The sequence below is a fragment of the Desmodus rotundus genome, chromosome 12, assembly GCF_022682495.2.
Source record: "Desmodus rotundus isolate HL8 chromosome 12, HLdesRot8A.1, whole genome shotgun sequence".
NCBI lineage: Eukaryota > Metazoa > Chordata > Mammalia > Chiroptera > Phyllostomidae > Desmodus > Desmodus rotundus.
In genome coordinates, this window is record NC_071398.1 from 98,314,194 (window position 1) to 98,337,058 (window position 22,865).

General features: G+C 50.7%; 1 protein-coding gene across 2 annotated transcripts in view; it reads left to right on the forward strand.

Annotated features, from left to right (window-relative positions):
• Nucleotides 1-3,847: 3,847 nt before the first annotated feature.
• SELP (selectin P) overlaps nucleotides 3,848-22,865 on the forward strand; it is a 34,088-nt gene continuing 15,070 nt past the window's right edge. For both annotated transcript variants that reach the window (XM_045189756.2, XM_045189760.2), the window contains exons 1-8: nucleotides 3,848-3,981; nucleotides 11,692-11,779; nucleotides 13,368-13,754; nucleotides 16,014-16,121; nucleotides 16,487-16,672; nucleotides 17,185-17,370; nucleotides 19,624-19,809; nucleotides 21,864-22,049. In XM_045189756.2, coding sequence (XP_045045691.2) covers nucleotides 3,979-3,981; nucleotides 11,692-11,779; nucleotides 13,368-13,754; nucleotides 16,014-16,121; nucleotides 16,487-16,672; nucleotides 17,185-17,370; nucleotides 19,624-19,809; nucleotides 21,864-22,049 — 1,330 coding nt within the window. In that variant the 5' untranslated portion in view covers nucleotides 3,848-3,978. The remainder of the gene's footprint in view (nucleotides 3,982-11,691; nucleotides 11,780-13,367; nucleotides 13,755-16,013; nucleotides 16,122-16,486; nucleotides 16,673-17,184; nucleotides 17,371-19,623; nucleotides 19,810-21,863; nucleotides 22,050-22,865) is intronic.

Genomic DNA, 22,865 nt, shown 5'->3' on the forward strand with positions numbered 1-22,865 from the left:
AGGGGCTGGCCCAAGAGTAAGTGCTCAGTAAGGCTGGCTCATAAACGTAGTATCTCTGCTTCACTTCCTCTGAGACTTTTAACCAGTCTATTCACGGTTTTCATGTGTAAGCAGGTCGCCCATTCAACAGTGTTTCTGGTGTTCTGGATAGGTGATAACCCTTCTGTGGTTATCACGGCTTGCTGGGAACCTACAGGCCCCAGACACAATATGCGTTTGAAATAGTAAAGATAGTTTTAATGAGAAAAACCACTTCCTAATTCATCTGTTGAGTGTAGAGTATGTTGCTGCGCGTACTGTCCAACCAATGAGCTTGCACGAAGAATCTGGTTTGTTCCCCTCAGCTGAAGGCTGGGGTCCTCTGAGCGCCCTTCCAGCCACCTCCCCGCTGTCCCTGCCAGCCTGAGTGAGCTGCCCTCCCACTGGCTTCCCACAGGAATGTGTGTGCCTCCTGCCTCCTCCACGCTGTTCGTTATCTCCCCACTGGCCTTTGAGCTCCTGCAGGACAGGGACCATGTATTATCCGTCTCTGCGTCTCCTGAGTGTCTCTCAGATGACAGCACAGAGCGGTCCTCACAGAAACGTGTAGGATGAGAAAATGCACCCCTGGGAGGGGCGAGGCGGGCACCAGCGTGGCAGCGCGGAGTGCGTCCCCAGACTCTGATTCCTATTTAAGGTTATGTGGGCGGGCAGCTGCGAAAGTTCCTACTTGCTGTCTGAGACCTTTGCCAAGATGACTAAGTCCCTGGCCTTTCCTTCCCTTTCAAAAAGTGGAGAGCAAAGATAGAGAGGAGAAACGCTTGATCAGAACACCGCAGACCAATTTAAATAGAATTTCAGCACGGAGAGTTAGAAGTTCACGGAACTATGTCAGCCGTCTTGCTGAAGCTGTGTGGGGAGAGCCGACATCTTTGTCTGGGACAGGCTCAGCCATCTGGGGAGGGACAGACTCTTCAGGCCAGCGGGCCGAAAGGGCTCCCTCTCTCTGGGAAGTTATGATGAGCCCACGTAAGCTGTGGGAAGGTCGAATTTGTCATTCATTCCTCCTCTTCACATTGTATCTATACCTATACTTACATCTACTTATATGATGGGGTTTATTTCAGTGGAAACTTGAGCATAAATATAGTTTAAAACATCAGAAAGGTTTATGACATATTATCAAATGAAAAAAAGCATCTTACTGAATATACAATTCGATCCCAATTCCGTTGGTGACAGCATTATGGGCGATTTTTCCCACTTTCTCTGTATTTTTCTAAAACTTTCTAAAAACGGACACGCATTTTATTAACAATAAGGGGGGAGGAGCTACATATCTATTTCAAGTTCTAACTGGTCACCCTATAGCTTCTTGGGTAGGAAGTTCCCTGCCTCCTCTGAGAGGAGGGACCAGCCCTGCAGGTGAACCTCCCTGAGGAATTACCAGCCCTCTGTTTGACCCGATGACCGACGGTACCCACGAGGACACCCCAGCACGGTCTGGGGGGCCCGACCTCTCCAGCCACTGTGGCTGTCAGCAAGCTCCCAGGCTGCTCCCTTTGCTAGCCTAGAATGCCCCCCACCCCCACGCAGGGTGGGAATGCTTACTGGAATTAAGACCTCTGTTCTGAAGCCACGGCTGAGGGAACCTTCTTTAAGTCAGATTCCCATCATGCCCTTTCCTTGACCACATTTTTTAATTCCTGCATTTATGGGTGTGATTTTTATTTAGTATCTTGATGTCCCTCCACCTTCCCCGCCCCCCAAATCGAACACCCGTGAGCCCCACGATGGTTTTGCTCATTACTGAATCCTTAGGGGTCGCACGCTGCCCCGAGCCTTAAAAGGGACTTCAGTATTTCTTGTGTCTGTGAGTGCGCCACTGTCCTGAGACAAACGGAATGCAGAGGGGAGGACAGAGGGAGCACTGCCCCTGTGCCTCCCCAGGGCCGTCCAGCTCATCGAGGAATGCACACGTATTTGGTGAGTGTCTGTTCTCTGCTAGGCGCTGCAGGAGAAGCGAGACTCGCAGGGAAGGGCCGTGCCCTCTGGGGATTTACAGCATGAAGAGATGGGAAAACATGTGTGAAACAGATATCACCGCTGCTTAAGTTACACAGGAAGCGTATCGTATGTTTAATAGCCACACGATTGGAAACAGCCTGACGTCTCTACATAGACCACGTCCACATGAGCAAACGGGGCTCAGCCTGAACAGCTTCCAAACAAGGTCAAACCGTATTTTCCTCCCTTTCCTATTCCTGGGAATCCTTTTCTACTTCCCTTAAAACCCCTAACTCTTAACATTATCTGACTTAAAACATTATCAATGAGCACCCACGGTCTACCTGGCACCTCCCCCCACACCTGTCTGAGAAATTAGGGAAGAATCTCTGCCAAAAAGAGGGGCTGGGGTTGGGAATAAGAGCAGAGGAAGCGGGGGCAAGGCCTCTGCAAAGAACAGCTCACACTTACCATTGTACTCAGGTGCCAAGTACTGTTCTGAGCACTTTCCATGTAAACCCATGTGCTTGTCCTAACACTGCTATTCGATGGCTGTTGGTGACTGTTATCTGAGTTGGCTAAGATAGCTCAGGGAACTGAGTCACAGTAGTGACTTGCCCAGGTCAGCCAGCGGGCGGGCGGCGGAGCCAGGCAGTCTGGTTCCAGGGGCAGGGCTCTGACCTTGCATCACACTGCTTCCAAGTCCCCCGACTCTTTTCTCTCTCTCAGCATCCCTTGTCCCCTTCTCTCCTTCCTTCACCACCGTGTCCTTCACCGGGCTCTCTGTTTCCACTATGCAATCATTCCCTTCTTCCTGGACCCAAATTCTTAAGTGCAAATGCAGCCCCAACCTCCTTAAATCATTGTCCTCTTCGGGCTTCCCTCCAGATCTTACATTCCACTACATCTTTAATCCGTCCTCGGGGCACCCACTCAGAAGCTGTGACAGTCACCGAGTGAGTGGAGAATAACACCCACGTCTGTACAACCAGCCATCCGAGAGGACAAACCACGGTCCCATTTTCCAACTCCACGCGAAATCTTGGATTCTTGCTTTTGGTGTCCGATGGCCAATCGGAAAATTGATAAGGGCAGCTTGCCTTGACTGGGTGCCGCTTGTGTGGCAGGTATGGTTTTTAAGCACTCCCTGCAGAGTAGCTCCTTTAATCACACCATAGCAGCCCCATACGGGAAGTTCTGTTATTGTCATTCTGTTTCACAACTGAATAGACGGAGGCACAAGGAGTTTCAGTCACCTGCCTAAGGGACTGAAGCCAGGACAGGTCTTGGGCACTTGGGTCTCCGAGCCCAAGTCTTCACACTGTGCTGCCCGCCCTTTTACTCCCAGGCACTAAGCCTTCCATTGGGACATCTTTGTCTTTGATATAAGAAGCAGAAGTTCCTTCCTAAAAATGACCTATGTCTGTTTCATAGTTCATTTCAAAACGGTTTCTGACACTTTTCCCAGGCCCCCATTGCCCGAAAACCCTCAGTGGCTTTTTCCTTTCCTACTGAATTATTTGTGTTACTATTTTTACTCCCTCCCCTCAGAAGGCTGGCGGAATAGAGAACATGCCCTTGGAGTTCACGGTAACCAGGAAATGTACATGAGGACATTATGATGAAGACAAAGCGTGTTTCCCAAATATATGACCTTATGTCGGGGGCTCATATTGTAATCAGAAGGAACCTGACCCCTGGGATGTGGGTACCTCCAGGCGTGAGTCACGCTCGCAATATCTCTAGTGCATCTCCCGTGGATGCAGCCCCACACCCCGCCCCTTGCTGACAGCTGTTCCCCGCTGCCAGCGTCGCTCCGGTCTTATCAGTGCTCTCACTTCATGGGAAGGGCTGTGGTGAATGAATTTTTGGCAAGTGGATAGGAAGTTGCTCTTCTAAACAGCCTGACACTGTGGGCAGGCAGCAAGACCAAGAGAGTATAAGAAGTCTGGACTGGGCCGACAGCAGAACTCCGGGCACGTCGCAGAGGACATGGTAAGTTCGGGTCTGTCTCCTATGAGAAGTGGCTCGGGGCTGAATGCGGCAGGTACTGGTCCAGAAAAGGAGGAAGAGCGGTAGTTAAGTGCTTTTCATGGACTAGCCCTGTAGAGTCAGCAAGCATTTCTGCTGTTGTTCTGACCCTGCCACGCAGCTGAGGTTATTTGCGTGTTATAAGGAAGCCGTGATGCTGTGTGAGACTGCTGTTTCACTACGCTGGTACTGCCCGTCTTAGCGCTGTCTGGGCTTCTGGATTTCTGTCCTCTGGCGCCCACCAGGGCTCACAGGGACTCTCCTGGAGCAGATACGGACAGCTTGACCCCCTTCTCCAGGGATGCTCTCCTCTCTGGGTCAAATGCCAGGCTGAGCAAGCACCTGGGGCAAGCCTACAATTGACGGGTTTCTTCTCCCCAGCCCTCTCATTTCTTTTCTGGGCCCTAGGAGTCTGTTGGGACTGGTGTGCAGTACCCACGTGGTTTCCATGTCTGCCCTAAGTCTCAGTCCTGTTTGTGACTCAGTCTCCTCATGTGTAGAAGTACGAAATGGCCTTCTTCTTCACAGTGTCATTGTGAGTGTGAGGTGACGTCGTGCTGAGAGCACTGGGCTCTGAGGCTGGCACCCCGTTATTGGTGGTAGATATTGGCTGTCATTGTTATGAGAAGGAGACACTCATCAGGCTCAGTGAGTTCTGGGGTCCAGGGAAGCTCCAAGGTGAACTCATCAACAAAATCCTAGGGAAGACACACTTGGGTTTGATGCCCAACTTACCGGGAGTATCTCCCTCAGTGCCTGCAGTTGGTGGCTGGAGAGGCCCCAGGCTGCCTCTGTCTTTGAGTCCCTTCCTATAGGATGCACTTACCCCTGATTCGCTCCCTCCCTCTGCTGTACTGTAGTGCACTTTTCAAATCCTCATAGCGAGGGTTGCCGGGGCAGGAGGAGGGGTAAGAGGGGGATGAAGAGAGGAGGAAGGAGTCTCAGCCCATCCTGAGCTGGCGCCCAAATGACATGAGCATGTGGATAGCTTTCGTCTCATCGTTTGCACACCACACTTCTCCTGACCTGGTCAGCTCCCATGAATGAGCAGTCACTCCTCTCTTCCCTCTCTTCTCTTCGGGATTCTCCTCTACTTCAGGGATGTTAACATGTTGAATCTTGGAGTTCTTTGAGATTTTTTTTTAAAGATTTTATTTATTTATTTTTAGAGAGAGGGGAAGGGAAGGAGAAAGAGAGAGAGAGAAACATCAATGTGTTGCTGTCTCCTGAACGCCCCCTACTGGGGACATGGCCCTCAACTGCAGCATGTGCCCTGACTGGGAATTGAACCAGTGACCCTTTGGTTCATAAGCCTGCTCTCAATCCACTGAGCTACACCAGCCAGGGTGGAGTTCTTTGAGATTCTGATGAAAGAAATATGCTTTCCAGCTAAAAAATGAAAATATCCGCATAAACACCAAGCTTCATGGAAAACCGTAGGGGGTTCCTGACCTCCATGGGGGTCCCAGGATTAGAGCCCCACCCCATCACCTTCTGCGTTTTATACTCAGAAGCTCCTTGTGACTTCCTCAGGAACTGCAATGAAGTGCTAAGCACCCAAGTCCTGAAATTGGCTTTAATATTCCAAAGACAAGACCTCTTCCTTTGCCCTTGAACACATTTAACTTTCAGGAAGCTCAAACCTTGTGTATAACTTGGCTTCAAGTTCAGAGAGTGGTTTCCATTGACCACTAGGACATGAGGAAAGAGGTCAAGGTTTATCAGTGGAGTATTTGCACAGTCAGGTGAGCTCAGTGGGGCAGCTCTTGATTGGAAACTTACAGTAAAACGATGCCAAAGTTAGTCGAGGTTTTAGGGGGCTGAGGAGCAGGTCTGGATTCTCTTCCACTCATACCTTCCACCATCATCGGTCTGTGGCTTCTAGATCTTAGTCTTCCTTCCGTTACTTGTTTTTCTCAAAGTGCAACTAAATGGTTCACACTCTCCTGGGCTGGCCACTGGCTCTTAGAATGTCCAGCATCGGAGTTCTGTAAGTGGAAGCTTCTCAATCAAACCCTCAGAGATCAGAACGACTTTCTATGTAAAAGGAGGCGCTGAGAAAAGACCCAGGACCTCGCCCTAGAGGGTGGACACGTGGCAGTTTCCTCCATGACACTTGCTCGGCTGTCTTCTAGGTGCGTTAACTTCTCTGACTGAAAAGCAAAACGTAACTTTATAATATCAAACACAAAATGAATCCTTCATATTTGTAGGGAGATAGCTCAGCCATTATGCAACGGACTTTTACAAACTTTTTAAAGGTATGTTACTTTATAATTAATGCTACTATTTCACCGGAAGTAATGCTGACCAGTTGTCTAATTTAAATATATGCTTTGATTCTTAGTATTGATGTCCTGGGTTTCCTCCTGTTCCTACTTCTAATTTACTGTTCAGCTTAGAGACCTCTTTTCTTTTCACCGTGTTTCAGTTTCTGTTTTGAAGCTGGGGCCACTGATATCTGTGATACCCGGAAACGTAAGAGAAATAATGTATCAGCTGCAAAGCCTTGTAAAGTCGGGATGATGCCACCAAGGTGCATAGTTCTGCCTCCTCGATGACTAGCGCATCGACCTCCCCCTTTGCCTTCCCACGGGCCCCAGCCCAAACCAGGCCGTCTTTAACTCCGACTGGCACCATTACTGTAGCCTCCTCTTTTCGCAGCTCAGCCTCCCTGCTTCCAATTCCTCAAAAACACCATTGCTACATACATCTGTTCAGGGTCTCCTCTGTTCAAAACCCTGGCGTTTGGATTACTTCTGCAACTGTCATTTCAGACTCACAAGATCTGGCCCCAACCTACCTTTTCAGTTACCCTCTGGGACCTTCCAATTTCAACAGCCATCAGACCACCTCATTACCTGTCTTAGCCCACCGCCCCCACCTTCCTCCACCTCCTTCCACCTCCAGCTTCTCATTGCACCTAGATCTCATCCCCTTGTTTTGGTGCCCAGAGGGACATGTCACCAGCTTCATGTCATACCCTCCTTCCCCTCATCCACTCTGTTCCAGCTACACTGTCTTCCTGTTCTCTCGACTCCTCACCTTTAGCTTCCATCCTGAAGCCTTCAGACCCGCTTTTCCTTTTTCTTTAATGCTCTTCTTCCTGCTTCTCACTGGCTGGTTTCTGCTGGTCAGGTTGCTCTCAGTGTCATGTCCACCGCCCTGACCACCCTGTGTAATGTAACCGCCAGCCATTCTGCCGCACCGCCCCACCGTCGCTCCCGACCTGCCGTGCATCGCCATCATTTTTCATGTTTGCTCGCTCACTGTTGTTGCATATTTACGGGGTTTGTCTCATTGTCTGTCTTCCTCAGTAGACTGTGCCCCCCATGAGGACGGGATGGGGTTGAGGGAATGAGTCCTGCCCCTCTGTCCCCTCACGGGAGGCCCGAGCCATCGTGCCCCATGTTTCTCTCACACTCAAATGGGATGAGACAAAGTGCCAAGAACATAATTTTTTGCACAGCCTTCTAATGCTCGTCTACCCAATCCTAATACACTTTTAAATTTGATACAATCCCTGCTTTCAACCCTAATGTCGTTACAATTATCACACATTTTCCTAGTCAGTCTATATACCACTATCTTGCTTTCAGTCATTCCCCTACCATTTTCCTTCCTTCCTTCCTTCATCCGTCCATAAGGTGTTCGCTAAGCATCAGGCACCAGCTCTCTGCCCTGGCTGGGGTTCAGACCTGCGTAAGTCCAAGTCCTGGTCCGTGAGGAGCCTCTCTCTGCCAGCGGCCCTCCCCAGCCACCTCTCAGGTGTTTGCTTTGCATTTGGAATGCAGGCCTCACGCTCAGGAGGGGAGTCAGGGATTAAGATGCTGGCAGGGGGGCCACTGGCAAACAATGACCATTAGGAAGCCCTGGGAAAAGAGCTGAGGGGTAAGAGAACTGGGTCATGGAGACAGGAATCCGGAGGAATCTGTCTCTGCAAGTGAAGGTGGGGAGTTGAGGTAAATTCAGAGGAAACTCAGAAAAATTGCTTAGGAGGTCAGAGGAGAATTAAAAGAAGAACCAAGGGAAGGATTTTAAGCAAAAGGAAGTAGTCAGTAGTATTTACTGCGGCAGAACAGTCTAAGGAGATAAGGGTGGACGTCTTCACTGGGTTTGGTCATTTGGATGCCAGGGGTGAAGTTAGCAAGAGCAGTTTTGCAGGCTGCTGGGGCAGGGACTGGAGAGCGGAGGGGAAGCAAGGAAGTTAGGAAAGCTGAGCTGTAGACAAGATGAGGCATTGGGCAATATCTGGACAGAAGACGAAGGGTCTTGGGAGGGGCATTGTTCGATTCTACTTGTAAAAGTGCAAAGCTGTGATCTACCGTGTAGATGCAATGGAATCTCCTTTCATGGCACCATTCCTGCCAACTCTGTAAGGCACCTGGACACTGGCGATGGGGCTCCTGCTGGCCTCCAGCACCTCTTCCTCCGCAAAGTGAGGCCCAGGAGAAAATCACATGCTCCCTCCACTTTCTCTCTGCCCCACCCTGCACCCCACCCTGCACCCCACCGTCACTTCCAGTTCTTTGGAGAAGTAAAACTAAAGATGACCCCGGAGCGAAGCAGCCTTAATGATGGCCACACAGGCACGGGATGTTATTCTAGGGGCCCGGTCTCAGGCTCCTTCCCAGTAATGCCCAGTTGGAAGTGGGCAGCCAGAGATCATTAAAGTAGAAATTAGCAGAACCCACAGCCACTTTGCCTCGAGAGGATTTCCTCTTGTTGCAACTTGACTTGCTTCGTAGAACAAGGACAGAGTCTTGAAGTCTCCAGCACCTGAGAGCCAGCACTGTCCTGGAGATGATGCTGTAGACAGAGCAGGCGCAGGTATGAGGATGCCTGTCCACCCCAAGGAAGTTTCACAGGAAGTTATCACTCAAAGGAAGACTTTTCAGCATCACCCGCCCTCTGCTCCCACACACAAAACCCTTGCCAGTTGCCAATGAGTCAAGGTGCTGCCTTACAGTTAACACAGAGATTTGAACTTGGGGTCCATTAAACATGGATGGACTTAGTGGGTCCATGAACCCTCTGAAATCATCTTTGAAAACTGTGTGTATTTTTAAAAAGAATCCTAACTATGGCTTTTATAAGACTCTCAGAGGAGTTCATGGGCCCTGTGAGGATAAGAATCACCGTGTTAGCCCAACATACAACACATTCAGGGGAGCAAGCATGGACAAGGCATCCGGACTCACCGAGTCTCAGTGATGGGCAGAGGTGGCGGCCCCACCTTGAGCGTCCCTGGTCCAAAGACCTGCTGTAGAATTCAGGAGAAAGGCTAAATGGATTTGGCAGCGATCTCCGTGGTCTCTGGCAGCTCCCCTCTCAAATAATCTCTGAGAGGTGACCCTTGGTATTTGGTGACTTTGAAAAATGGAGAAGTATGAAGTGTGGTCAGATTCAAGCAGGGAGGCAGAATGACTTGCACTCTCCTCTCCTGGACGTTTGCCTCGGTCAGAAGCGCCTCCCAGTCCTCTGAACCCTTAAAACATTGAAAACCAGCTCTCTCCCTGCCACTCCCCAACGGAGAAGGTTCCATTTTCTGAAACCATATCTCTATGTGTGAAATTCTTCCTTCTTGATTGTGTCAGTGTGATGAGTACTTTTAGTAAGTAATTAAACAGCAGAAACATACTGCAAGTTTTGATATATAACTTAAACTTTTATATTTAAAATGCTATTGAAGATGAATCTAAATGGGAAGAGGGGCTTTCCCCCTCTTTGTTCATGTAATGGAGCATGAAGGTTACTTATCAATACAAGCAGACAAGTTCAACACCAACCCTATTCCAATAGTTCATTTTTAAGGATTTAAACATTGAGAAACCTCAATCACATGAAGAAGTAAAGGGAAAGGGAAGTTTAACTATAGCAATGTCAATTCTCTGAACTCCTTCCCAGCTGTATGCCCAAAATTACATAGTGATTTATCATCAACACTGAATCTGTGCTTTAGCATCTGAGAACTTAATTGGTCCTCCGTCCAAGTTGATGAAAGGGGAGAAATGGAAGCCACTGGACTTGAAAAGGACTTGTCACAAGGTCATGTGAAGCACTCAAGGTCTCAATACCTGTACCAATATTGTGGACTGTCTCTGTCTGGCACACCAGTGGGTTTTTTTTTTCTTATGCGGGGGCTTGGTGGCAAGACCCCATAATAAACAAGAGTCAGATGAGTTAAAGGTGATATTTCTCTTGTAAAATGGAAGAATGGCATGATCTTAGGCAGACTGGTGTTAGGAAAGTATGCTTTTGGAAATTAGAAATCTGAACATGTATTTCTTAAATTCTTGCTTGTGTGCCCTTTGGGAAGTCAGCCTCATCCTGGTTTAAAGATTTCTGGTGCCGCACCTGGCATGGTACTTGGTGGGTGCTGAACAGAAATGCAGTACTAACACTAGCCGGTGGCACAACACCATCCAGGGAGAACTCGGTGGGATCGAGTCCCCAGTCAGGGATTGTCGGGGATTGTCAGCGTACTTCCTGTGCAGACAGCCAGCCCTGTAAACTGCAACGCTAGGACACTCGCAGTGTTGGGCACAGGTCCCCCTGGGGCCAGCCGGCTAATGCTCTTGTCACAAGGACACAATATACCTACCTGGCAAAGCCAGTATTCGGGACCTCCTAGATGGAAAAGTACCGGGCTTCTGTGCAGTGGTAACCCCGCTCTCCGGGAGACTAGCAGTGATTTACGTCTGCCCACTCTCCGGTCAGGCTGTGGTCTCTGCAGTTCCGAATTTCTCCATCGGAGGGGGTTTAGGTAGCCGCCTGGATGGAGGAGCGAGAAAACTTCCATTGCTAAGCCACACACTGCTTTCGTGTTGGTGGCTACATTGGGGGGGATTTGAAGGGGCACCGTGCAGCCGCGAGGCTTGGTCACGTCGCACGCTCTGTCGTCTACCGCGGTGCAGCACGTATTTGGAGGCCTGGAGGTTCACGAAGGTAAAAGAGTGAAGGGCCTTCTTGTTTCAAAGTCAGGCTCTGCCGCTGCCGTTTCGAATAGGTTATTTTAGACTCTCCAACCTTTGGTCTTTCGTGCACGACATAAGGAGTCGAGCAAGATAAACATTTCTAGAACTTATTTGTCTAGAAACAAGTTTCAAAATGTTAATAGACTTGATGAGATCCCAGCAGAAGGAAGCTCATGAAACATAACACACGCTACCGACCCAAGGAGAATAAGATCTGCGTGAGCAAACGGCACATGTGTGCACAGGCACATCTACCAAACATGGAACATCACCGTAGACGTATGAGGAAACGGTAGCACCGGAAGACAAAACACAGATCAACAGGACCCAGCACAGCACAGCGAGCGAGGCTCCAGTGTTCACGGGACTTGCTACTGTTCCTGGGGATGGCGTTGTGGTTCTTAAGGGAAGATTATCACATAATCATAATCACGGTGTTTTTCTGACACGCACATTCCAAAGTGTATGGTAAAAGAAGCGTGTTAGAGGCATTAAGAACGATAATTCCTCAGTGCCTATTTGTAGGGTGAATGAAGCACTGGTGGGGTGTCCAGCAAGGGCAGAACTTAGAAGCAGAGCAGTGAGACACAAGAAGCAGACGGGACTGTACCTGCCTGTGATGCCTGTGGACTGACAGGTCCTTGGGCACGCTGCCCACAAGTGAGCACTAAGAGGGAGTTTTCTTTTCTCCTTGCAGGCGAACTGCCTACGAGCCGGCTGGAACCGGAGGCCTCAGGGAGTCTTCAGAACTGCCCAGCTTCTTTGCCTCAGTGCCCTGATCTCTGGTAAGTTTTATGCTCACCCTTCCTCTGGCCGCAAGTAATGAGGGTCACGTCTGCAGGCTGGGGAGACGAAGGCATGGGAAAGCGGCCCAAGCCTAGATTCCTGGGAGAACAAAAGGCCCCCCGACACCGTCCTATTGCTAGAAAAGGCTTCAGGGAGAACTCACACAGATCTCTCCAGGGCCACTTTACCCACGAGGCCCAGGCCCACAGGACTGTGAGGGATCCACAAAAACGTCTTAATTTCTTTCAAACTCACTTCTGTCTAGGTCAAAGGAAATGTTTGTAGGATACAATATTAATGCCGTCATCTTTATGCCAACGCAATCGTAAAATACCGTTTTTAATAAATACTACGGAAGAAGGGGATTACGAAGCCAAAATTACCCAGATTCCACGGACGTCATTAACGCAGCCCTGGCAACATCGGAGTAAAGTCGTAGAGCAAAACAATAGTATAACAAAGGTGTCGGGGAGGGAGAGACGAGCAAAACTGACCCCCAGGCAGGCAGCGGAGGAGAGAGCTGACTAGGAAAAAGACTTTATAAACAGGAAAGGGAGCCATTTCCAGGCCTGATTGCGTGCATTGTACACAGCTCCACATGGGAGCTGGCCTCTGCCGCTTGGGCGAGCTCCCGCTGGCCACGGTAACAATTCCCACATTTCCATGCTCGCCCTTTTTACACGTTCGAAGGGCACATTCTTTATTCCCCTTGATATCACCAACACTTCTTTACGAGGCCTGTGTTAAACTTTGGTAAGTGAGTCAGCAGAGATGGGGGAAGTAATTTATCAAAGAGAAGCAGCCAAGAGCCATGGAATGAGTGCCAGACAGCAAGTCAGGAGGTCTGGTTTCTAACCTGCCTCTGCCACAAACCTGCTGTGTCTCACTCAGCTAATGCTCACTGCATGCCTGTTAAGTACCAAGCTGTCTGCTTGGTGTCGAGAATCCAGAGCTGAAAAGGGAGAGAAGCGGAGGCAGAGTTGAGATGCAGTGGGAGCCTGCAGGAAGGAGCACCAAGTGGACCCGGGGTACCATGGAAAGCAGTGGGGACAGTTTAAGGGGCACAGGTGGGGACGGCGGCCAGGACAGCAGGAAGAACACACGCAAAGGTATGGACATCGGAGTTCTGTTTTGCTAAGAATATTAATGTGAGGGCAATAGGCTGGGCCAGCAGGGGGGCTCCAGGTCACAGCACACCCTAGTTTCCATGTGAAGAGCTACAACACGTAGATAAGAGACAGCCCTCAAGACGTGGTGGCTGTCATTTAATTTGGACTTGGCAAATTTATAAAAGGAGAAGATTAGATGACTTCTAAAGTCCCTCCCACTTATAGTATCTTAGGATCCAAATCTCCAATGCCAAGCATCCTCAGAACAGGCCATTTTCCTATTATGATTTCATGTTCACCTTTAAGTGAGAGATGGAAACCAGTCTTTTACCTTAACTCAACATAAAAGAGTCATGTGTGGGGTACTCGTCTTCAGGCCGGAAACTCGCCTGACTCCACGGAAGTGCACTTCCACTCACAGCCTCCTCTGGCCAGACACACTAACTCCCCTGGTCCTCCCTCCCTCTCCCTTATGCAGAACTGACGCACCAGAACGGAGCGGCGGCGTGGACCTATAATTACAGCAGCAGCGCCTACCCGTGGAATTCCTCCCGCTTATTCTGCCAACGGTTCTTCACGGACTTAGTGGCCATCCAGAATAAAGATGAAATTGCTTACCTTAACGCTATCTTACCTTACTACAAAGATTACTACTGGATTGGAATCCGGAAGATCAATAATAAATGGACCTGGGTGGGAACCAAAAAGACTCTCACCAAGGAGGCTGAGAACTGGGCCGACAACGAGCCCAACAACAAGAAGAACAACCAGGACTGCGTGGAGATCTACATCAAGAGCTCGTCGGCCCCCGGCAAGTGGAACGATGAGCCGTGCGGGAAGAAGAAGCGGGCGCTGTGCTATACAGGTACGGTCTTCTCTACTCTGAATTGTTCTGTTTAAAACAAAAAATGCCACCCCTGGTTCACGAGCACAGTCACCGAGTCAGTAACATGGAGCCACAAAGTCAGGGGTGTGACAACAGAGTAAGCTGTCAACCGAGCAGCGTTAATGAGCACCTTGAAGAATAGAAGGTCAGGAGTAGAGAAAACGGGACTTTCAAAACCAGAAGGCCATTTTAATATCATCTACCCATCCTTCTCATTTTGTAGCTGATGAGACAGGTGCTCAGGAAGTTTCAGTCTCCTAAAATGTCTGTCCAGAGCTTTCCGGCACCACCACGCCCTAGAATAGGAGAGAGTGTAAGCTGGGCGGGAACTCAGCTCTACCCCTTGGAGACGCAGCAGCTGTGACTAACACCTCCCGGACACCAGTGTGCCCCAGGCGCTGTTATTAGCTCGTGTGTCCTGAGACCATTTCGTATCAATGGCAGCTGGTCCTCATGAGACCCTCATCAGTCACTCCTCCCATTACTCTCAATTTGCTGAAGAAGGAAAGGCTCGGCCCCCGCAGTCCATATTGGCAAGATAGTCTTTTCCAATAAAAGGGGCAAAAATTACAGGATTGAAAGGAGGCTGAAAGTGACTGGTGTGAATGGTGCCACCCCTCTAAGCTGCAACATCAGCAGACATCACTGACTGGCACAATGTTACCTCAGTACAGTCGGCTCCCCTCTCCACTAACACTGATTGGCGTTTTGCCATCCAAGTGGAAAAGGTGTAGAGAACCATCGGCTCTTCGTAGGAGATAGATGAGAAAGAAATTAAGAAATTAAGCAACAAGAAATTAAGTTGGAATAATTCTGTAAATGTCAGGATTTGTTAGGTCTCAGAATAGGCTTTCAAAAAAAAAGATTTATTCATTGAATCGTCATTAGTTTCTTTCCTGGAGATCCCAAAGAATAGACAAGTTACTAAGGGGACCGAAACCCTGAAAAGGAGTAGAGTACAGAACACGGGCTGTTTCATTATTCCTAGAGTTCTGAGGTCCTAGGGAAGAAATAGAAAAAAGTCCGTGTGCTTTGAGAGCACAGGGCAGGCAGGTGGTGCTCCTGCAAGGCGCCGGTGGGGTCAGAGTGCATGGGATGCATGACCAGCTACTGCCGCCTCCTGCATCGTCCCTGCTTGGGACCTTCCCCAGTGCTTCAGTGCAGCTTCGCCAAACTCTCTCATCGCCGTGGGAACTTCTGCAGAGCCTTGCGCGGGTTGTAGAGACTTACAGCATCTCAGAGTTGAGGGGAAACAGAGAGCTCATCGACTATAGTCCTCTACGTGACCTAGGGATTTCCTCTTATAATAGGAGCCAGAAATGGACCCCATGGCTGGCCAGGGCTTAGTGAGCAGGAAACACCCCCAGAGAACAGTCTAGCCTCAGACCTCGAGCCAGCTACGACCCCATTGAAAATATCAATGAAAATATTCTCAGCGCTGGGATAGCATCAGTTCTAACACCCTCCTCCCCCTACTGCATAGAGCGCACACCCTCAAAGAGTCTCCCACAGGAAAGAAACGCCGGCCCGCCCCCCTCTGTCACCCGGTGGCACAGACCTAGTGAGGAGGGCCAGGCAGCTCGCTCAGGCTCTGTGCCATCTAAGCCCGGCCTGTTCAGACCTTTGAAACGTCTTCTCACAAAACCGTTTGTCCTTGACCAAGAGCAGGTCTTAAAACTCTCATTTGGATCCTCTGCTCCTCTGCCCTGTGGCACTGAGCACAGATCTGAAACAGGCTGCAGGTGGGAGGGTTTGGGCCCTGACCCTGGGCAGGTCGGGCTCCGTGCAGGAACTTGGCTGAGGTCATGGCGAGGTCACGAGTAGGCAGCAGAGCCAGGGTTGTGATCATGTGTGTGTGACCCCCAGCCTCCGCACCGTGACATCTGCTGTAGGGTGTCTGGAATAACAATCACTGTGCACAGTTGTGGTTGAAAAGGCACAGCCTATCTGCTACCACAGAGAGGAGTTCCTGTCTACACTTCTGCCAGCGGCTCCGCCTGTCCCTCTGTGTGCACACACAGTAGTCCCTCCTTAGGCAACACGAAAGCAGCCTGAGTGAGGCCAGGTGATGCCCTTCACAGGGGACAGGCTGGCTCTCCAAATGGCCCTGAGGTTTGCTGTCATTTCACTAGCTCAGCCTCAGCCCGGAGGGGCTGAGTCTGGGACTTGGAGCAAGAAGCCAGCTTTCCCCCGTACATGCTGGGAAAGCCCAGCTCTGACCCCTCTGCACCCACACAGCCTCCTGCCACGACACGGCCTGCAACAGACAAGGGGACTGCATCGAGAACATCGGGAACTACACCTGCTCCTGCCACCCCGGCTTCTACGGACCGGACTGTGAATATGGTGAGGCTGCCATTCTACTGATACTGTGCTGCTGGGGCTGTGCTTTCTCTACCCCCATCCCTCTGCCCCCTCAGGTGCCCCTAGACACGCAGTCGGGGCTAAAAACACTCTCTTCCTAAAGAGAATGTTTGCCATACAATCTCAAGAGGTAAAGGGGAAATGCAAAGGCAGCAAAGCTAGGCGAGTATTAAACCAGTGAAAGAATGGGTGTTTCCCAAGATGTAGCCCATACAAAGGAACAAGGAGGACCAGGTGGGGTGAGAAGCCTAGAGGGACCGGGTTAAGGGGCTTATTCAAATGCAGCTTCCAGCAAAGCTGACCTTGCCTTGGAGCCTACAATGAAAGATCCTTATCTTGTCCCGCAGTCCAGGAGTGCGGGGCGCCAGAGCTCCCTCAGCATGTGCTCGTGAACTGCAGCCACCCTCTGGGAGACTTCTCCTTCAACTCGCAGTGCAGCTTCCACTGCGCCGAAGGCTACACCCTGAACGGAGCCCGCAAGCTGGAATGTTTGGCTTCCGGAGCCTGGTCAAATAAGCCCCCACACTGTGTAGGTACGTAGATCCTATGCCTTCCGCCTTCACTGACAGGTTGAACTTCAGAGGGGAGAATGAGCTTTCTGCATTAAGTAGAATGGTAAACAATGAGGACCTCCGATCCATGAGGATCCATGAGGAGTTCCGGTTGTTGCTATTACCCGTCAGCCAGAATAACACTAGTCTTGATTTGCATGGTATTTTGTCCCTGTGGAGTGACATAATCAGCTTGAGTCTCGATTCTCAGGCAAAAACACTGCAAATGGTCCTCTCTCCCTTTGTTGATTGCAAAATTAACAGAGTATAACACGGAGGACTTGGGGGTGAGTATTATTAATTTCATCATTTGGCCTTGCTGCTCTAAAAGAGTAAATGAAAAATAAGGGTGCTTGGATCTTTCCAAACAGCTAACAAAAATACCACCGGAGCCACCAAGCCCATTGCCCTGCCTGTCCCCTTGGGAAGGTACCGAGTTGCTGCAGTGTCCTCGGCTTCCCAGGTGCTCACGCGCAGCCTGTGCTTGTTTTCAGCCACCCCGTGCCCACCCCTGCGGCCCCCCGAGCGAGGCAGCATGCGCTGCCTGCACACTATGGACATGCACCCCAGCCAGTCCAGCTGCAGCTTCAGCTGTGAAGAGGGATCTGTCTTGGTTGGGCCAGAGCTGGTGCAGTGCACGGCCTCGGGGGTGTGGACGGCCCCGCCCCCCATGTGCAGAGGTGAGTTGCGGGCAGCGGGGCACATACAATGTCCACCCCACCCAGTGCCGGCTGGGAGTATGGGTGACCCTGGCTGGCTACGGAGAAGCGGGCCTGCGTGGCCACAACCTGACTGTCCTTCCACCTCCCCCTCAGCACGTGGCTACAGCTAGAGGTAGGAAAAGAGTGCTGGGCTCTAGAAAACTAAAAGGCTGGTGTCACTAGAAGTGTAACTTAAAAAATCTTCCCTTCCCCCAAACTCAGAGCCCTCAGGTAGAGTCAGAATAACCTCATTCATAGGTTTCACATGAGTGGGGAAAAGGTGGCATCCACACCTGTAGGTAGACACCAGAAGGCCTCCTGGGACAGGTGCGTAAAGGTAGAAGGAAGAGAGCACATGGGAGTCTGTGAATTTAAGAGGCTCGGGCCGCCCTGCGGCCTGGCACTCCGTGTCTGGACCAGCGGCACCACGCTCTCCTGACACTCACAGCTGCCTACCGCACGAGACTTCAAGGTGCTTCCGGGCGGCTCTCCAGCCATGAGCGTGGTCTTTCTCCCTCCTCAGACCTCTCTCTCTGTCCTTGGGTGTTCTCTCCAGCCATGCAATGTCAGCTCCTGGAGACCCTGACAAAGGAACCAAGGACTGTGCTCACGCCCTTGCTGCCTTTGCACTCCAGGTGGCTCCAGGTGTAAATTCAAGTGTGACCTGGCTGTCCAGTGAGGGGCTGGCACACACTTTGCGGCACTGGCCCCGGCCGGTGGACCGCACCCTTGCTAGCCTGTGAGGGTAGGGTGTTCCTGCAGCAGCCCCCGCCCTCCCAGGCGGGGGTCATGGCACAGTGGGAGGATCAAGGGCTCTTACCGTCGGCGTGGCCTCCTCTGGGCTCTGATGCTGGGCAAGGTGCTTGACCTCTGGTTTGAGACATGGTCTTCTCATCTGTGAAGTGAGCTAAGAATCGCAAGGGGCTTTTGTGAGGGTGAAGTATGTAAAACGCATACAATTAAGTGGCAGGTGTAAAGTGCCCCGCATAGAGCTGAGCGTTCGGGCAACTTTAGTTTCTGCCTCCTTTTCTCCCTCCTGCCCTGCTGGCGTATACAAGCTGTGGGACAATGTCCTATGCTTGACAGGAAGTCGGAGCAGTGGCCATTAGGACAAAAAAAAGGTTACTCATTGTAGCCTTTGAAGGTGGCCTGTGACAGAGGAGCAAAGGGACACCGCGCTGAAAAGAGGCTGCGATGTCACGCCAGGCCGTTCACTAGCACCACAGAGGCAGATTCTGTGCGAGAGCCTCACTCCCTCCGCTTTCAAGGCAGGCAGGAAGCAAAGGGCAGCAGGAAATGAAAGGCTGGCTCGGTGATTTCCTACGAGACCTTGGGCACAAGCCCAGCTTGGCTATTGTCTAGATAGGAGACTCTGGGGAAGTCACTTAGACTTGCTGAACCCCACTTTCTTTATCTGCAAAGTGAGAGAGAAACACTAGAGCGTCTTGGGTTCTTACGTGAAAACCAGACATCTAAGCCCAGGGTGTAAGGGTAGTTCTTTTTAAAAAAAAACAAAAAACAGGAATAGCTGGCCTAGAGATGAAATGCTTTATCAGGAAGGAGCATGAGGAAACCAGACTTATCAGAACTAAGGTCCTTTGGGGCTTCATTGTGCTTGGAACTCACTTCGGGCAGCACTCACTTGGCAACCGAAGTCTGATGAGGATGACATCCTGTATTCCAGAGGCAAAGCCCCTCAGGACCAACCACTTGATGGGGCTCGATAATACAGGGTCGACAGCAAGCTATGCGATTCCAGCTTTTTCCTTAGAAATCCAGCCTGTTCTGTATCTACTCTTCCAAACATAGTGCCACTGCATGCTTCAAGAGCACCTTCGCCGCAACAGGCGCTGCGCGGCTCTGAGATGTGACTAAGAATGACTGGCCGGGCTCCAGGAGACTGTGCTCCGACAGGCAGAATTACACTAGTGTATGAACAGCACGGGAACAGGGGCCGTGGGAGCACGGGCGGGGGGGGGGTTCCTACCCCCAGTTAGGGTGGGCAGAGAAGGTTCTTAAAGAAAGTGAAGTCTAAGCTGAGACTAGAAGGGCAGGCGAGTGACTCAGGCAAAGGGGGGCACGGGGCTGTGTTCTGGGCAGTTTCCCTTTGGAAAAGCGGGTCTGGACCTTCTGACCACATGGTTAGAAAGATGTAGCCTCTCTGAGAAGCTCTTCTGAGAAAGAACTGAGCCGTCCATAACCCAGTCTCAGACTGTGACGTTCTCCTTTCAGCCCTTGCCTGCGAGCCGCTGGAGAGTCCTGCCCATGGAAGCGTGGCCTGCTCTCCGTCCTCGAGACCATTTCAGCACAACACCAGCTGCAGCTTCCACTGCGATGACGGCTTCCTGCTGAGCGGAGCCCACACGGTTCGGTGTGCTGGCGTGGGACAGTGGACAGCGCCTGCCCCGGTCTGTCAAGGTACTATGACATCAAAACATTCCTTCTGTGCCACTCAGCCTGTTAAAGGCGTCGGCGTCTGCATTTAGCACGGTCATTCATTTATTCATCAGACACTCACAAGAGCCTACTGTGGGCCGAGCCCTTTGTGCTGGGCACCAGGGAGGACTTGGGGAGCAAAGCCCGTCGTAGGCACAACGTGTTCGTGCGCATGTTGATGGACACGTAGAGGGTGGGTTGGCGCGAAGGAGACAGGCAGGGAGGTGGGAATGAGGCATGAAGAACAGCATGGGATGGTCGCAGAATAATGGACAAGGCCTTTAGTCTAGTTCTGTCATGTTCTGGCAACGCGCTTTGGTCTCTCGGAGGCTCAGTGTCTTCTGTAAGATGGGGGAGCTGTCTCCTGCCTTCCTCGCCTGCCTCACTAGAGCTTGTACGTTAACGTGCGCAGAAGCCAGCTTAAAACTGCGACGAGCTTCACGAATGCCGGCACTGGGACCTCTGGGAAACCCACATGAGTCCCCGAGTCTGATTTAAAAATAAGGCAGGGGTTGGAAGCCAGTGTCCTGAAACGAGATTAGCGCACCTGCGCCCACAGCACACCATCACAGTAAGAACACGGCAGCCACCCGTGCCCAGCAGAGGAAGAACGGGGAAATGAAAGGTGGCACAAACATAGGACAGAATAGTATTCTGCCTTAAAATGGAAAAAATTCAGACACATGCCACAACAGAAATAAACTTCAAGAACATTAGGCTAAGGGAAATAAGCCAGTCACAGAAGGACAAATGCCATAGGATTCCACTTATAAGAGGTACTTGGAGTCGTCAGGGTCATGGACAGAAGGGGGAAGGGTCATTGCCAGGGGCTGGAGAAAGGGTAAGTGGGTAGTTACTATGTAGTTGGTATGGCGTGTCAGTTTAAGAGGATGAAAATTGTTTTGGAGACGAATGGCGGTTATGGTCAGAAGGAATGTACTGAATACCACTGAACGGGTAAGTGGTAAAGGGTAAATGATACTTTATGTGCATTTTGCCACAGTGAAAATTGGCGGGGGGCGGGGGAGAGGCAGTGGGGAAATAGATGACCATGTGCCACGGAGGTGAGAGCAGCAAGATACACCGTCTGAAAGACGCAGATGCCAGAGCCCACGGACGCCAGAGCCCGGGGACGCGCTTCAGAGGGCAGGCTCTTAAGGGCTCGCGGGAGCCACTCCTGTCTCCAGGCAGGTGAACCACCCAGGAGAGATGGCTGGATGTTTTCGTAGGCATCCAGAGATGAGGTCCCGAGAACCCCCTTGATGAGCCTCCCCAGCGCTTCTGTTCTGACAGCTGTGGTCTGCATCTGGTGCCCAGCTTCAAAGATATTCCTGCTGCTATTGCTGCGGCCTCTGAAAACGAGCCCCGCGGATAAGATGAGCTGAGCACTGGAGTCTAACTCCCTGAGGTAGTTACAGTCATTATTCCCATTTTAAAGATAAGGCTTTAATACATACAGAATCCAAGTGTTCTCTCCAGGTACGACCATCTATTTTATACGACTGATGTAGTGGTGCATGAGACCGTGCTATTTAATTCTGCTTCCTGACTTAGCATCACACCATAAGACACCTTCCATAGCTTTTCAAGGTGAACGATGTCATCTTTAGTGACCCCCAGTATCCCTCTCGTGGACCCACCATAACTTATTTTCAGCCTCTGATTAGTGGCATTTACTTTTGTTTTCAATAGTTTGCTCTTATAAATAATGTCATGATAAAAAAAATCAATGAACTGGTTTTTCCCATATGCGTGTTGATTATACTTAGCATAGATTCTTGGGTCCCAAAGTATGATATTTTGAAGTTACTCATTGATACGTATTGCCAAAATGTTCAACAATGGCTCGGCATTTTCCTCATAAAATCCTGCGTGTGCCATTGTGATTGAACGACACTTTTCTCATCCTCCAGGTTAAATGTGCCGGATTCGGAATCCCTGTTCTTGGCACTCGATCGGGTTAAGGGGTGGGATCGGTGAGAGTGTGTGTGCCGCTGTTTCCTCGCTTCCTCACTTCCTCCTTTCCTCACCCTCAGCTTTGCAGTGCCAGGGTCTTCAGGCTCCAGACAAAGCCCGGATGAACTGCGCCCACCGCTTCGGTGCCTTTCGGTACCAGTCCACCTGCAGCTTCACCTGTGACGAAGGCTTACTCCTGGTGGGAGCAAGCGAGCTCCAGTGCTTGGCTACTGGGGACTGGAGCGCGGGTCTTCCAGAGTGCCAAGGTAAGATGGATTCTTCCCAGCTTCTCGGAAATGAATTGCAGGCTGTATTTAAAAGGCTCTGTTTTAGAGGTGGGAAGTGTGTAGCACCCAGAAAGCTGAGATGGACTGAAAAATGGATGAACGCTTTCATCCCGAACCCAGTGATTGGGACCACAGATGCCTCCAGACGCTGGGCGGGCAGTAGAAGGGGCGAGATGCTGGGCAACAGGCGAAGGGAATGGCCCCTGCCAACCACTCCCCAGGGCCTTCAGCAGCACCTGCGGCTGCCGTCGTGAACCAGGTGAACTGTGCTCGCTTGGCTAAAACTGGTATCTGGAAAGAAGGCCCGAGGACAAAAGTGGCCTGAGGATGGCCGTCCCAAGGCTGACCTTTACCCCTAGGTAAGGGCTGGCACTTTACCCCAGGAAGTCTCTTGGTGGAACGGGGAGGGGCAGAATTTACAGGTGCCTGGGTGCAAACATCCTCCAATCTGGCGTAAGTTGGCAGAAATATACTTAGGATAAAGTGAAGAGACAAAAACGGGGAAGAAGCTAACCTATAAACATGAGGTTAGGAGATGTTCAGAATTTAAAAGGCGCATATTCAGCATAAGCATGTCCACCTGTATTGCACTTGAATACAGCCGACGTGTTGTGTCAATAGCGTACGAAATGCAGCTGGTTGTGGTCACCTGTGCTGGGGAACTGAGGGGCAGCTGCACGCTTTTGCAGCCCCCTTTCCTTTTTCCACCTAATGTTTCCAATTTTTAGTCATATTTCTGGCAAACACTGCCTTTAAAAAAGCAATATTTACATTTATAAAAGCTACAGATAAGAA